General features: G+C 26.3%; 1 protein-coding gene across 3 annotated transcripts in view; it reads left to right on the top strand.

Annotated features, from left to right (window-relative positions):
• Nucleotides 1–16,510, top strand: part of LOC117178289 (ral GTPase-activating protein subunit beta) — a 72,102-nt gene that overhangs the window by 44,744 nt on the left and 10,848 nt on the right. For all 3 annotated transcript variants that reach the window (XM_033369655.1, XM_033369654.1, XM_033369656.1), the window contains 4 exons: nt 2,937–3,097; nt 4,407–4,580; nt 7,235–7,644; nt 13,151–13,565. In XM_033369655.1, coding sequence (XP_033225546.1) covers nt 2,937–3,097; nt 4,407–4,580; nt 7,235–7,644; nt 13,151–13,565 — 1,160 coding nt within the window. The remainder of the gene's footprint in view (nt 1–2,936; nt 3,098–4,406; nt 4,581–7,234; nt 7,645–13,150; nt 13,566–16,510) is intronic.

Raw genomic sequence — 16,510 nt, 5'->3', positions numbered from 1 at the left:
TCATTGGTGAAAAATTTCAATGAAAAACTGCAAATATTGCACAATAGCTGTGATTATCTGAGGCATATCATATCATATCATATGTTTCTGTCACTTTTTTTGATCGTTTTCTACTTTTTTATTAAGATGACATTAATATGCGTATATCAATAAAATTCAAATAAAGACTGATCGCATGATAGATAGCCCCCACAGTGCCCCCCACATTGTACGGCACCAAACGCCCAAGCCACCTTAAACTAGAAAGATTACCATTAAAGTCAAAAATGCAAATTTTGAACAAAAGAGTTGATTTTTCAAACAAGAAAGATTTTTTAGTCCAGAAAGAAGAAAAGACAACAACAGTTTTGAATTTTTTAGTCAAGAAGAGAAAAGCCCATTCAATTTTCAACCGCAAAATAGGAATTCGAACAAAAAAGTTCATTTTTAACAAAATAATTGAGGTTTCTATAAAATTGTTGAAGTTTTAAGACAAAAACACGACTTTTCTACAAAACAGATGAATTTTCAAGCTCAAAGGACAAGTTTTCTACAAAATAAATAAATTATCAACAAAAAAGTTAATTTTTAACCGAACAGTCTATTTTTCAACTAAATACTTTATTTTCTACCAAGCTGTTGAAGTTTTAACTCGAAAAGACGAAATGTATACAGAAAAGTTGAATTTTTAATTCGAATATGTGAATTTTCAACAAAAGAGTTAAGTTCCTATCAAGTAGTTCAATTTTTATCTCAAACAGGTGAATGTTCAATAAATAATGTAACGGATGAATGCAGTTTTGACGTCAATTGCGTCCAAACATAACCTTATTTTTTTCTTTTAATATCGTGCTTTTTTATTTTTAGAAATCCATTCAATTAAATTTAAAAAAAGATCATCTTTATTATTGCTATGAGCAATTTCCCTAATTTTAATGAATTATCGGTTGTATTTAACATAAAGCATACATTTAGAGCTCGGGTGATGGCGCGGCGTGCGGGACAATCCGCACGCGTGCGAGTCAATACGCCATCATCGTGCGCACACATTCTTATCTGGGCAAAAAGACAAATTATCAGCTAAGAAAGATTGTTCAGTCAATGAAGAAAAAAAATGTCAATCAAATTGTGAAAATTTTCAAGCAAAAAGGGCTAAATTTCTACAAAACAGTTGAATTTTCTATTTAAAAAATATGAATTTTGAACCAAAAAAATTAATTTTCATTCAATGTTTCCCATGAAAGTGCATTTTTTGTTCAAAACTAATATATTTATTTATATATTTTGAATATATATTTGAATCTTCTACCAAAGAATTGAATCTCCAATAACAAGAAATTTACAAAGTAGTTCAACTTTCAACCAAAACAGTTGACATTTTAAGTAAAAAAAAAATTAATTTTAAATCAAAAACACTTGAATTCAACTAAAAAAGACTAAGATTATACAAAATAGTTGAATCCTCAAAAAACACAGTTTAGTTTTGAAAGAAATAAAACGTCAACCATATTGTTGAATTTTTAAACGAAAAATACGAATTTTGTAAAAATATTCTTTTTTATCCCTAAAATATGAATTTTCAACAAAATAATAAAAATTTCAATGCGGAAGATGACTTTGAAGATGATAGTAGACTTTTCAATTAAAAAATTTTTTTTTCACGAAAAATGGTTGGACTTTCTTATTGGATTTTATGAATTCAGTTCGCATTTAAGCGAAAATATGAGAAAAAGGGAATACAGGGAAAGTTTCTTGAAAACAGGAAAAGAAGAATAATTCATGTCCCGGAAGTTTGAACCGAAAACTTATTTTTTCGAAAAAATAAAAGTTGTACTAAATTGCGTTAGACCTGTGTTCATTTGTGCAGTAAACGGTTTTTTGAAAAATAAAAAATTACGGGCACAATTTTTGAGAAACCTTTTTTTTGCTAGATCCGCAACTTTTCACTAGCGCAAAAACAAGGGCTGTGCCAGGCGGCTCGAAATATAAACAATTTTGTTGAGGAAAAAACAATTCTAAAAATCTAATCGCTCTATAAAAAAATCATTACTGTCGACAATTTCGAAAAACTGAAACTTGTGCTGAGTTCTGCTCCACAAATACTGTAACAAAATTCTGTAATATTAACCGTTTTAATATTAAAACGCAAAATTTCAAACTCAAAAAACAATAATTGTGTTGGAGGGAATAAAAACTGCATTTTTCGAGCACAACTTATCACAAGTTTTAATTGTTGAAAATTTCTTTATCTTTGGGTTTGTATGTTTTTTTTAGTTTAACATTTTGGGTTTTAATATGTCAACTGTTGGTCTTACAGAATTTTGTTAAAAAACATAAAGACTGCATTTGTCGAGCACAACTCAGCACAAGTTTTATTTTCTTGCAATTTAATTTACCACAGGTTTTAGTTTTTCGACATTTGTTTAAGTAATAAATTTTTTTGTTTTTGTTTTTGTTTTATAACGGTTAGGTTTTTGGAATTTTTCTCTCCTGCACAAAATTGTGTATATTTTGAGCCGTCTAGCACAAGCTTTCTTTTTGCGCTAGTAAGAAATTGCGGATTTAAAAAAAAACGGCTTTTCAAAAATTGTATTAGTAATTTTTGATTTTTCAAAAACCCGTTTACTGCACAAATAAGCACAAGTCCAGCACAATTTAGCACAACTTTCATTTTTTCGAAAAAACAAGTTTGTCAATCTAACTTAAGGGACATTGAAAATGGTTTAAAAACAGAGAAAAGAAGGGAATAGAGGAAAGGGTGTGATGTCTGTAATTGAGATTTTTATAAACTAGAAATTACTTCCGTAAATTAAATATCCAAATTTATTAGTCATTTGTCTCATTTTCTTGCAAGCAGCACGAAAACTCACAGGTGTGCTAAATTTAATTTTAATTTGAACCTACTTTAATTAATTCTAGAGATACTTTGATTTTTTAACTAAGATTTTTTTCTTCAGATGCTTTAGAATGCAAGAGAGCGGTAAAATGGCTTTGCGATTACATAGCTTATCAGTGTTGGCGGCCACCTCCCGCTCATTCCAAGGATCTTCATTCCTCCATCGTCGCAGCTTTTTCCTGTCTAACTACCTGGCTCACAGCCCATCCACAACTTTTACAGGTTGGCTGGCAGATCTTGAAGATTCTTCTAATTTTAATCACGAGATCAAATATTAAATTCAATACTGAAACTTTAAATTTCTAAGATTTCATGCGGAAAGATATTGCATTTTCAACAAAATAGTTCAATTTTCAACCGAGAAGGATTTTTTGCCAAAAGAAATGAATTTTTAACACAAAATGACGAATTTTTTCGACGGCTGTGCAATTTCTAACAAAAATATTACTTTGCAACCAAGAAAGATAAATTTTCACTTAAGAAGAATGACTTTTCTACTGTGAAAAATGAACTTTTAATCCAAAAAGATAAATTTTTAAGAGCATAGTTTAATTTCTAATTTTTAAAGGGCGTTGATTTTTCACCAAAAAAACTTCCCTTTGAACCAAGAAAGATGACTTCTATCATAAAAGATGAATTTTCAACAAAAGAGTAAAGTTTTGAAGCTAAAAAGTCAAATTTTTTAGAAAACAGTGGAATTTTAAATTGGAAAAGATGAAAAGGAATAAAATTTTCTACCCAAAAAGTCGACTTTTTAACCAAATATATTAATTTTCTATTAAATTATTGGATTTTTAACTTATACAATATACAGGATTAAGTTTCAACCAAAAATGCAATATTTAAATTTTCAGATAAAACTCTGATCAAAAAATAACTTCGAACAAAAAAAACAACGAAGTTTCAACAAATTTATTTAATATTCAAGCCAAAAAGGCGAATTGTCTACAAAAAAGTTGAATTTTTAGCAAAAAAAAATGAATTCTCAACGAAGTATGTAACAGTCAATATTTGAAACAAACAATTACATTTTTACTAAAAAAAAGGAATTTTCAACAATATACATGAATTTTCCACCTAAATGTTGAATTTCAACTAAAAAAGATAAATTCATAACCAAATAGTTAAACTTTTAAGTAAAAAATATCAATTTTAATTAAAAAGGGAATTGTGCAGTTGTCAGCTTAAACAATTGACTTTCAACCAAACAGGAAAGCAATATTCATCAAAATATTTAAATTTTTAGTCACAGAGATTAACCTTGGACTAAAAAAATGAAATTTTAATAAATTAATTGAATTTTTGATTTTAAAAAACGTGACGTTTTAGCATTATAGTTAAATTTTCAACAACATAATAATGTTCTCAATCAAACATCGAGTTTTTAACCAAACGAGATGAATTCCGAACTAAAAATATAGTAGTAGCCTTTTTAAAAAAAAGTTTGCCCCTCCCCCACTAATTTAAATGATATAATCTAATAAACTTCAGAAATTTATTTTTAATAAAAATTTATGTTTTATTTTTGAAGGATAAGGACTGCCTCGCAACAGTTTTGGAAGTTGTGGAACTAGGAATTTCTGGAACCAAGAGTATTGGAAAGCCTGGAGAACCGATAAAGATGAAAGATGAGAAGGAATTGAAACCTGCGTCAATGAGAGTCAGAGATGCTGCTGACGGTCTTTTAACGGTGATACTGGAACAGGTTCGTAGACTTCGAAATTGGGTTTTAATTATTTTATTTATATTTATAAGGATATATAAGGAGTTTGGTGAAAGATTTTGAAGTGCACTAATCTAAGTAAGAGTTTTCGGGGAAAAATTATGTTTCAAAATAAATTTAGAGTTCACACTCTTTCCTCTATTCTGCTCTTTTTTTCCCTTTTTTCAAAAATAACTCCTCTTTTTACCCTGTTTTCAAGAAACTTCTCCTTTTTCTAGCTTTTCCGTTTTATTCCTTTAAAATAAATCCGTTTTTGTTGAGGATTCAACTATTTTGTGTAAACTTCATCTTTTTTGGTTGAATTCGATTGTTTTTTATTTAAAATTTAAATCTTTTTTAGTTGCAGTATGAACTGTTATATTTTTCGTTGAAAATTTCATCTTTTTGGTAGAAAATTCGCCCTTTTGTATTTAAAACTCATATTTAGTAGAAGAGCAATATTTTTTGGATCAAAATTCATCCTGTTTGGTTGAAAACTAATTTTTTTAGATTAAAAGTCTATTATTATATTATTAGTGTAGAATTCATCTGTTTTGTTAAAAAATTTTACTATTTTGTGAAAATTTAATTCTTTCTTGAAATGTGCTTTTTTTGTCAAAAGTTCAACTGTTTGGTTGAAATTTGTATTGTTCTTTTTAAATTTATTTTGTTGGTTGAAAATTTAATTACTTTATAGAAAATTCTTTGCTTTTGTTTTGTTCAAAATTAATTTCCGTAACTCAAAATTTAACTACTTGGTTGAAAGATGAACGGCTTTGATAAAAATACATTTTATCAGTTGAAGATTAATCTCTTTGGTAGAGAAATGAACCATTTTGTTGTAAATGTACTTTTATTTGGCTAAAATTTAATTTTTTTACCGAAAATGTAACTATTCCATTTTTTGTTCAAAATTGATTGTTTTTATCTTAAATTTCCACTATTCGAATGAAAAATAACTTTTTGTTGAATATTCAACTGTTTTGTCGAAAATTCGTCATTTTGGTTTAAGAATTCAACATCTGTGTTGAAAATTCATCTTTTTTGGTTAAAAATTGTATTGTTTTCGTAGAAAATTCAACAATTTGGTTGAAAATACATCTTTTAGCTGAAAATTCGCCTTTTGGACTTGAAAATTCAGCAATTTGATTAAATTTTTTCTCTCTCGAAGGAAACTTTTTGTTTTGATAAACTATTCAACTCTTTTGTTTAAAATTTGTTTTTTTATTTTGAAAATTAATTTCTTTTAGTAGAATTTTTATCTTTTTTGGTTAAAAGTACAACCTATTTGATTAAAAATTTACCATTTTTAGTTTAAAATTCAACTATTTGAATAAAAATGTAATATTGTTCATTTAAAAAATTTAATTATGAAGCAAACAATTACATTAACTATCAAATACATGAACTTTCAAGCAAAAGGGATGATCTTTCAACAAAATAATTGCAATTAAAAAAAATAGATGAATTTTTAACAAAATATTTAACAAAGAAGTTCAACTTTCAGACAAGTATTTGAATTTCAGTTAAAAATATTAATTCTTAACGAAAATATTACAGTTGATATTTAAACCAAGAAATATTTTAATTTTAAATCAAAACCCGTTAAATACAAAATTTAACTGTTCCATTTTTGGTTGAAAATCGATCTTTTCTAGTTTAAAATTCAACTTCTTGGTTGAAAATACATCTTTTTTGTTTGGAAATTCGAGCATTTTGTTGAAAATTCATCTTTGTAGGTAAAAATTCAACTATTCAGTTACTAATCCAACTAATTTGTTGAAAATTCCCCTGTTTCGTTAAAAACTCATATTTTAGGTGGGAAATTCAACTATTTGGTTGAAAATTCGGCTTTTTAGATAGAACATTCGTCCTTTGAGATTCAAAAGTAATATTTTTCATATAAAATTTCTTGTTTGTAAATTTATCTTTCTTGGTTGAAAGTTCAGCTGTCTAAACAAATCTGTCTATTTTGCTTGAAAATGTAACTATTTGGTAAAAAATGCAACTTTCTTCGGTTAAAGTTTAATCCTTTTTTTAATTCGATCATTTGGTTAAAAATTCATCTTTGTAAGTTAAAAAGTCAACTATTTAGATATAAATTGAACTATTTTGTTGAAAATTCGTCGCTTTTGACTAAAACATATTCGCTATAACAGCTATTTCGCTTAAAGACCATTTTACTTTTTAGCTTGAAAACTGAACTCTTTGGTTAAAAATTGAACAATTTTTTTTTTTCATTATATTTCGGGTTAAAATCATAGTTTCATATTGAATTCAATATGGTACCTATAAATTCATCTGATTTAAAAGAATGTATTCCCCTGTTTTCGTGAAAAAATCGCCCTTTTTTCATAGTTTCAGGGCATTTTGGGTTGGAAGTCTGTATTTTTTTTAAAAATAGATAGAATTTAACTTTAATTTTAATGCTTGGAAGTAAAATCAGATTTATTTTGAAATTGAATGTTGTATTCTTTTAGACTGTGAGTTGTTTTTTTTTTCCTCAGAGTTTTCAATTCTATTTCTGATTTTGAGGTAGTTTCAAAAAGGGCTTACTAATAGAAAATATTTGAATATTGAATACTTTAAAAATTCAGTAGACTTTCTGAAGGAAAAATATGAAATAATTTTTGTTTTCTTCCTTTTTATTTTTGCAGGTGGGGTATTTCCCTAGTGCATGTGGCACCCAATCTTTGTCTTCGCTTCTTGACGAGGTGTCTCTTCTAAAACACTGCAATAGTTGGCCAGGAGGTCGAGTAGCTCGACAGACTGCAGTCGAGCGTTTTCGATATTTCGTGGCAGAAAACGCAACGATATTGGCTTTACTAGAGGAACCTTTGGGCAACGATCAAGATCCACAACCTACAGTTACTGTTTTAATTCGAGGACCTTTTGGACGACACGCCTGGACGCTGCAGTTGCGCCATTTACCGCGGCACAGATCGAGTGTCCGAAGCATAAATACAAATCCTGGAAGACCTTTACCGTTACTCGAACCGGCACCAAAAATGGATTACAAACCCAGATTCTTCCCAGATAACGTCGATAGGATTCCACATTGTAGAGTGTAAGTTTCTTTTCGTTTTTTCCTTTAATTTAGGGTTTTAAAGTTTTTAAACTTCTTCTAGTTTGGAAAGTATTGTGAAATGAAAATTTGAAGACAGCAGTTCTCGAACTCGCCACACTATGGACACTATTTGATATTTTGTTTGAGCGTTGACACTGCTACTATTTCGAAAAAATTACATACCATTTTCTTTAATTTTACACTAATGCCACTATTTATTTACTTTCGCTTGAAAAATATTGTAAAAATACCGGAAAATTGGGGGGGGGGGGGGGGGGGGTTATAAGTAGCCTCCTGTCACCGAGAGTTGAAAATGGCCCATGTGTTGAAAACGGCCATGCGGCGGCGCTAGTAGTAACTTTGTTCTAGTTGTTTTTCACTGTTATATGTCTTTTGTCATGTAGAGCCATTGCAAATTCTTAAAAATGTATCAAGAAAACGGTTTATTCATATAATTATTGTGAAAATGACACAGTGAATTTTTCTAATGGTGTTTTTCTTTTTTTTTTATCAAATCATTTCCATTAATTATCGCTCCAGTATGAAAATCAAGTTATAAAAGTTAATTCAGAGAACACACAAAGACCCCGAAAAAAAGAGTTAGAAGTTTTTTAATAATTATGAAATATCTGAGGAGAAATGGTTAAGGTTTTATTTTAAAAGCATAATTTCAAGTTTTTAAGATTTTAAAATGTGGGTTAAAAGAATATAGAAGACTTTGAAACCACTTTTTTTAATTTTTCAAGATTTACAAATTTTGTAGGTAAACTGAATTTTGTCAGGATGTGAAAAAAAAGTTCATAAAATTCATGGGAGTTTTTTTTCTAAATTTTGTAAAGTTTCACGAAAATGAAAGACATTTTTTCAGGTACGTAGGAAAAATTAAAATAATTGATTATTTCGAAAAATTAATTTGAAGAGATTATATAAAAAGATTTCAAAGGATTTCAAAAATAGTAAAAGAATAATCTGAAAAATTTTAAGGCAATTTTTTAATTTTTACAGATCAAATAAAAAATGCAAAAAAAATTTGAATAACTTTTAGAAATTGGAAGGTTTAAAAGGTCTAATAAGATTAGAAAAAAAGAATTTTGCTCATATCAATGTAAAAATTTAAAGTAATTTTTTATTTTGAAAAATAAATTATAAGAGAAAATTGAAAAAGGTTTTTAAACATAAAATACGATTTCCTAAAATTTCTAAAAATATTTTAGAAGATTTTTAAGTAAAATGGTTCAATTTGGTAAGATTGCAAAATAAAAACGAAAAAAAAATCGCATAAATTCAAGAAATATTGAGTAGAATTTAAAAGAATTTCGAAATATTTCAAGAGAATAAACAAATTTTCTTAAAATTACTGGGAAAATTTAGAAGATTTTAAAGTAATCTTTTAAAATTTGGAACGATATTTGAAAATCTTGAGAAAAACTCGTGTCAGTTAAAAATATTTTCAGGAATTTAAGACGTTTTGAATAGATTACAAATATTTCTAGAATCGGAAACATTCTCGAAAATTTATCAAATACTTCTTGATTCCTTCCCAACTCCTAAAAGTTCTAAACATCTTTTAAAAAGACTGGAATTTTTCATAATATTTTGTAAAATCCTATACAATAAAAAAATTTTCTTTAAAATCTTCTAGATTCTTTTCTGACACGCCTCTAATATTTAAAAATCTTCTAGATTTTGTCAAGAATCTTATGAAAATTATATTTCCATAAATTTAAAAACAAGGTGATGATACTTATTTTCTTATTTTCAATTCTCAGAATTTAATTTCAACATGGATTTACTATAGCACTTCGAAAAATAATTTTCCATTAATTTGTGTGTTGCCAAAGATAGAAAAATATTCGTTAATGGTTTTTATTTAAGAGTGACATACAAATGTTAAAATATTTTAGCTTTGTTACAAAGTCTAATTGATTTAAAAAATATTACATTTAAGAGTTCGTTTTTTCATTGTAATAGAAAACAATACTTAAGGATTTATCATATTCCTTGTTTTTCATATATAGATATAGTAATTATATTTATTATATAGTAGCATTATATTGTAAAATGGCAATGTAAAAAAAATTAGCTCTTCATCACTTTATAGAAAAGGGTTTCAATATTCGAGACTAATACAAAATAACGAAAAAAAGAATAACAAAATCATAAACTAGCAACTAAAAAAAATTGCCGAATTATAAAATAAACGAATTGTCAAATTCGTATAAAAATTTCTATTGCTGAAATTCAAGTTTTACGAAATTTAAAATTTCAGAAAATAATTAATAAATTATTAATTAATGATTAATTAAATTGTTTGACTAAATTTATAATTCTAGTAATAGCTCATAAATTAATCATCAATTAACGATGTTCAGCAGGTCTAAATTTTGTGAATTGAAATATTTGTCGTGTATTAATAACTCGTTTATTTTACAAGTTGGCCTTGCACTCGGAAAATTTTAGTTTAGGATATTTTTAAATTCGGGATTTTTGTCAATTACAAATCTTTTCATTATTTGAAATTTGGAAATTTTTATAATTTGATAATAATATATATTTTTGGCATTTTTTTCATTCATTTGTGTATTCGTTATTTATTTTTTAATTATCTTTTATAAGTTCTGAATATCCATGCAATTTGCTTGTTTGAATTGTGCTAATTATGCCGCTTTTACCTATATTAAAGAAAATAATACGTAAGTACATAAGTCTAATTTACTACCCGACTCTAGACTATGAAAAAAAAATTATTTGAAAGGGTTTTTCATATTTAGTTTATAATTTTTATGCAATTTTCCTATGGTACTGCATGGTTCTGTAGAACAAAGTTACCACTAGCGCCGCCGCACAGCCGTTTTCAACTCTCGTGACGAAACACTTTTCGAATATAAAATTAGCTTTATATAAAAGAGTTAAATTTTTAACTAAATAGTTGAATTTTCAAAACAGAAGATTAATTTTCTACAAAAGAAAAAATGAATGATCAAAAAAGTACATATATTTTTAACCAAATAGTTGAATTTTCCACTAAAAAGATTAATTTTCTACAGGTAAAAGTTAATTTTCAACAAAATGCATAAATTTGTAACCAAATAGTTGAATTTTCAACCAATGAAATTAATTTTGAAGTCGGATCTGCTCAGTTTTGACCCAGAACTGTCTAAACCCTGTACCTTATTTTTTGCCTCTGGCAACCCTTAAACTCGGGACCCTTATTTCTATTCGAAAAGTCACGCTAAAATTGAGAATTATGAAATGAAATAATGAATGTTTAGTTTTCGTTACTTTAATATTGTTAAATAAAATATTCAATTCAAGTGTAATTTTTTATACTCATAATTTAAATCACATAAAAATTGTTTTGTTTATAAATAATTCAAAATTTAATTTTTAAATTAAATTAAAAAGTAGCAAGAAATTCACGTGTCCTTGAATTTCTATCACATAATATTAAAAACATAATCAATTTTAAAGTCCATAATAACAAATTTTTCAATAATAAAAGTTTAAAAAATTGTTAAATGAACTTGAATAATTGATTATATTATTGTATCTAACAGATACAAAAAATAAATAAATTACCATTTTTACTATCTGTTAGAACCAATGCAAAGAATTTTTCACCTTCAGTTTTGATAGCGTTTTTCAAAACTTTTCTATTAAAAATTAAAAATTAAAGCTTCGTAATTTAAAAAATTTACATTTAGAGGTAAAAATGACGAAAAATTAATTTTTTATCGTAGAAAAAAAATGTGTGGCATCAATTTAAGTTTTTTAAATTGTAATAAAAATTTAAAATTCTATAATATAAGCAGCTTCGGCCTTAAAACATTCAATATGCTTTAAAGTAGTATCAAATTAAAAATTATTTTTATTTAAAAGCGCTAATGCAATTTTGATTCCTTTGAATGTTAAGTAATTAATTTTTAAAGTTTGTAATTTTATCTATTTTTGAACCCTTATTCTGAAATAATGTTATTTACAGATTCTCGATTTGAAAAAAACTCTTAAATTTGGAACGCCTTGAATTTATTTTTGACCGCTTATTTTTTTATTATTAGTATTTTTTTAAATTATTCAGTAATATTAATGTCGAAAACATTTATTTGTGAGCAATTATCGGCAATTCTTAGTTCAAACACTTTAAATAAAATACTTTGTATATCAAGTTCTGTCTAGTTATACCAGAAATGAGTTCTCCGAGTCCTTCCTACTGGGATTTTTTTCAAAGGGGTCATAAATTTCCTCTTAGTTTCCTGACTAAAAAAATAGGTAAATCTTGAAAAAGACCGAGCGATCCTGGGTCACGCTGCACCTGTGGATTGTGGAGACCCCTGTTTTAGAGACTTAAAAAGTTTCTAAAATAGAAAAAGTGCAATAATTTGAAACCAATTTTTTTTTTAAGTGAAATTTTGGACAGTGTATATTTTCTCTGTAAAATAAATAAGTATCTCAAGTTTTAACAAAATCAATTATGTAAATTATTACAAAATTAGAAACTTTTCGAATTTAATTAAAACATTTTAGAATAATTTAGAAATTTTCAATTTAAAATTATTCACAAATTTTAAAATGTTATGCTTACAATTGATCAATTTCTGAATGTTTCCATATTTAAACTTCAAATTTTAAACGTTAAAAAATATGAAATACCTACTTTCTAATTTTTACATTCAAGTTCGACTTACAAATTGTATTATTTCAAAGATTGTTTCAAAAAATGTAAGCTTGAACGCTTTATTTTGTCGAATTAAATAATAATTGTCCTTTTTTCAACACTTTAAAAATAAAATTATTTACTTCTTAACGTAGTTGTCGTGTCAAAAATCAGGTCTCTGGAAAAAAACAGTTTTCCATGATTTTAAGAATTGCAATGATATTATGTCATGTCTTATGACAGAAAAAAACATTATTTTACATAACAAAGGTTTAAATCTTTCGCAGAATAATTATTTTAACTATATTCTTCTAAATTTGTTTAAATTGATGAATTTTAATAAATTATGACATTGCAAATCATGGCAAAACATTCTGTACAACTCTACTTTTTCCAATTTCGAAAACAAGTAAATAATCTTGCAGTATAGGTATTTGTTTAACAAAATAATGTTTTATTTTTTTAAAAAATTGTTTGAGCGCTTTCAGCTATAGAAAAATTGATTTCCAAAATTGGAAACAATCATTTTTTTATTTTGTAAGAAGACATTTCTACATTTTTCCTTTGATAATAATATTTTTGATTTAAATTACATCATCAGTTCTTATTTGCATTCTTAAAATCATAGAAAATCTCTCTTTTTCAGGGACCTGATCTTTGGCGTGAGAACTAACTTAAATGAAATTATAGCTTCATTGTATTTCAAGAGAATTCAATTTTGTATAGAATATTTATAATATCTAAATTTAGAATTTAATGAAACTTGAAGTATCAAACACTTTAGAATCTCAGAATATATTAGGACATTAATTTTCTCTTTAATTTTACATAAATTCTGATTATTTTCAACAGAGATGACTCGATACCAAGTTTGGATCTCGTTATGAACGAGGACGACACTCTCAAGAACGATCACCAAACTCTCTCACAATTACTCGATCGGCAAATCGAACTTGAATCGAAATTCAGCGAAGACAATGAAAAGAATTTAGATGAGAAAATCGACGAATGTGTGCCCCCACAAGTATGCCATGAATTTCAGACTGCACGGCTCTTTTTAAGTCATTTCGGATTTTTGAACTTGGAACCTAAGGAAGTTAATGAAGAATCTACAACTGGTGGTTTAATTGCACTAGATTCGTCGCTGCCAGGTTTTTGTTTGGATTTGGAAAATCTCGATCGTATTAGTTCTAGAACTTGTGATACTGTTCATATTTTTTATGTGAAGGCAGGACAAAAAAATCCAGAAGTGATTTTATCGAATGTGGTATGTCAAAACTTTTTTTTCTTCGATTTAGTTTGATTTTACACGAGATAAAGATTAAGATTAATTTTCATTAATTAATAATAATTTTATTAATTAATAATATTAATTTAATAATTAAGATTAATTTTTTAACAAAAGAGATGATTTTTCAACGAAAAGATTTAATTTTTAAACGGCAAAATCTAATTACGAAAGAAAAATGATCTTATGAAAAACTAGTTCAATTTTCAACAAACAAAAAAATTAATTTCTGGCCTTTTTAACTATGAAGCAAAAGAGAGACATTTTGCACAAAATAGTTCATTTTTCTACAAAATTAATTTTTAGACAAAATTTTTTAATATTTTTTATAAAAATAGTTGAATTTTTAACCCAATTTTCATAAAAAAAGATCCGTTGTTTAAAAAAAAAACAAAATGAAATTTTAATTGTTATGTTCTTTCATCAAAATTTATGAATATTCCACTAAAGTTTAGGATTTTAAAGTCAAACAGGCGAAATTTCTACAAAACAGTTTAATTTTGGACTAAGAAGTTTAACTTTCATTTAAAAAAGGTGAATATTCAAACCTAAAAGAAGAATTTTCGACAAAATGATTGAATTCTCAACCTAAAAATATGCATTTCCATTTAAAAAAGTTAATTATCCCAGAGGGATAATTTTTCTACCAAGTAGTTGAATTTTAACCCGAAAAAAAATAAATCTTAAAAAAAATGTAATAGATGAAATTTTAACAAAAAAAAATTGGTATTTATAATAAAAAACAGTTGAATTTAATAAATAAAAAACCAAAATAGTTTAATTTTTAACCATATTTTAGCACTTTGACCCTGATAAGATAAACTGTCTGCCAGAAGAGATGCATTTTCAACCAAAAAAGATTTTTCATTCGAGAGAGAAAAAAAATGTCATCAAAATTGTTCAAATTTCAAGCAAAAACTTTAATTTCTACATAAAACAGATGAATTTTCACTCAAATAGTTGAAATTTCTACTTAATTAATAAAATTTTCTGACCGGAAATACAAATTTTCAGCCAAGTAGTTAAATTTTCTACCAAAATAATAAAATTTTTAACCCGAAAAGGTTAATTGCCATCAAAACCGTTAAATTTTTAAGACACAAAGACGAATTTTCTATAAAGCAGTTGAATTGGCAACCCTAAAATATTAATTTTCAACAAAAAAATAATTTTTAAGCAAGTAGTTAGATTTTAAACTGAAAACGAACAATTTTCAACAAAAAATGAAATAGTTAAGTTTGCTGTTCAAAAAAATTGATTTTTAATTAAAAAGTCAAGTTCAAGTTTCAAGCAAGTAGATTAATTTTCAATCAAGAATTCTATTCTAATTTTAACAATTTTCTATTAAAATAATACGAACTGAAAGCAAAATGTATAAAATCTCAACCAATTACTTCAATTTTCATCTAAAAACGATCACTTTTTAACCAGAAGTTGAAGTTAAAAATTTACAGTTAAAAAAATTAATTTTCCATCAAAAAATAAAAATTTTTTTTAAATTTTTCAATACTTTCAGCAAATTAAATTTTCAAAGAAAAAAATATAAATTTTAAATGAAAAATTTAGTAGTTGAATTTTCAACTAAAAACAATTAATTTTCAACCAAAAATGGAATAGTTTAATTTGCGGTTACAAAACTTAATTTTCATTTAAAAAATAATACTTTTCAACAAAATATTTCAATCCTTAATGAAGTTTGAATTTTCATCGAAAAACGATCAATTTTCAACAACAAATGTAAGTTAAAAATTTACAGTTAAAAATATTCATTTTCAAAACAAAAAATAAATTAAAATTTTTTTTAAAAGTATCTCAATACTTTCAGCAAATTGAATTTCAAAGAAAAAAATCTGAATCTTAAATGAAAAATTTAGTTGTAGAATTTTCAACTAAAAACAACTCATTTTCAACAAAATATTTCAATCTTCAACGAGAGACTTGAATTTTTATTTAAAAGCGATCAGTTTTAAACAAAAAATAGAATGCGAAATACTTGAATTTCCATATAAAAACTATTAGTTAAAAAAACATGGAATAGTTAACAAACTTCAGTTAACAAATTTAATTTTCGAACAAAAAATTTTGCAAACCAAGTTTTTTCAGCCAATTAAATTTTTAGCGAAAAAAGATGAATTTTCAATGAAAAATTTAGTAGTTGAATTGTCAAATAAATGTTGAAATCTTCACCTTTTTAACCCTCAAAAGGTATACTCCTTTCTGGCCCCTACTAAAGGTACACTGGTGCGAATCTGGCTTTTGAATTTTCAACTTCGAATATAAAAAAGGAGATTGAGATTAGAAAAATGATAAAGACATGTTTTTGGTGTGAAATTTTCTGCTGAATCTAATGGTTCTATAGAAATTTGGATAATAATTCATTTTCCCCATGATAATTTGTTATAAATAAAGCGGCATTTTTGAAAAATCACTTTTTGAAAAAAATTCGCCATTTCTTCGCATTTTATTCAAATGAATTAAACTTTGCGGGATTTTGCAGTTAAAGGAACACACAATCATGAAAATATATTTTTTATGTCCACAATGTGAATTTAGTATTTTCCCCAGTAGGTCAAATTTGGGATATTTTCAAATGCATGTTTTACAGTTATCAAGGAGTATTTACATTCAACAAACAAACGAAACTCCTTTACTTGAGAACAATATTTAGAAATTCCAGCTCGCAACACTTTACCACACGTAAAAGGTACACAGGTACTAACCGGACTTGGGACTGAAACCTTGAGATTCGGACGTATTTTCGTGGTGGGGATAATACCGTACAGCTGTCTATGATCAAATGCTACCAACGTTCCAAAAACGACGGTGCGAATTCGCACCAGTATACCGTTTGAGGGTTAATTAAAAAGAATTAATTGAAGCGAAGAAACGAGAAAAAGAGGAAGTTTATTTACAATAGCGAAAAA

The sequence above is a fragment of the Belonocnema kinseyi genome, chromosome 8, assembly GCF_010883055.1.
Source record: "Belonocnema kinseyi isolate 2016_QV_RU_SX_M_011 chromosome 8, B_treatae_v1, whole genome shotgun sequence".
In the NCBI taxonomy this organism is placed as follows: Eukaryota; Metazoa; Arthropoda; class Insecta; order Hymenoptera; family Cynipidae; genus Belonocnema; species Belonocnema kinseyi.
The sequence above is the reverse complement of the archived record's forward strand: the minus strand, read 5'-3'. Positions and strand labels throughout refer to the sequence as shown.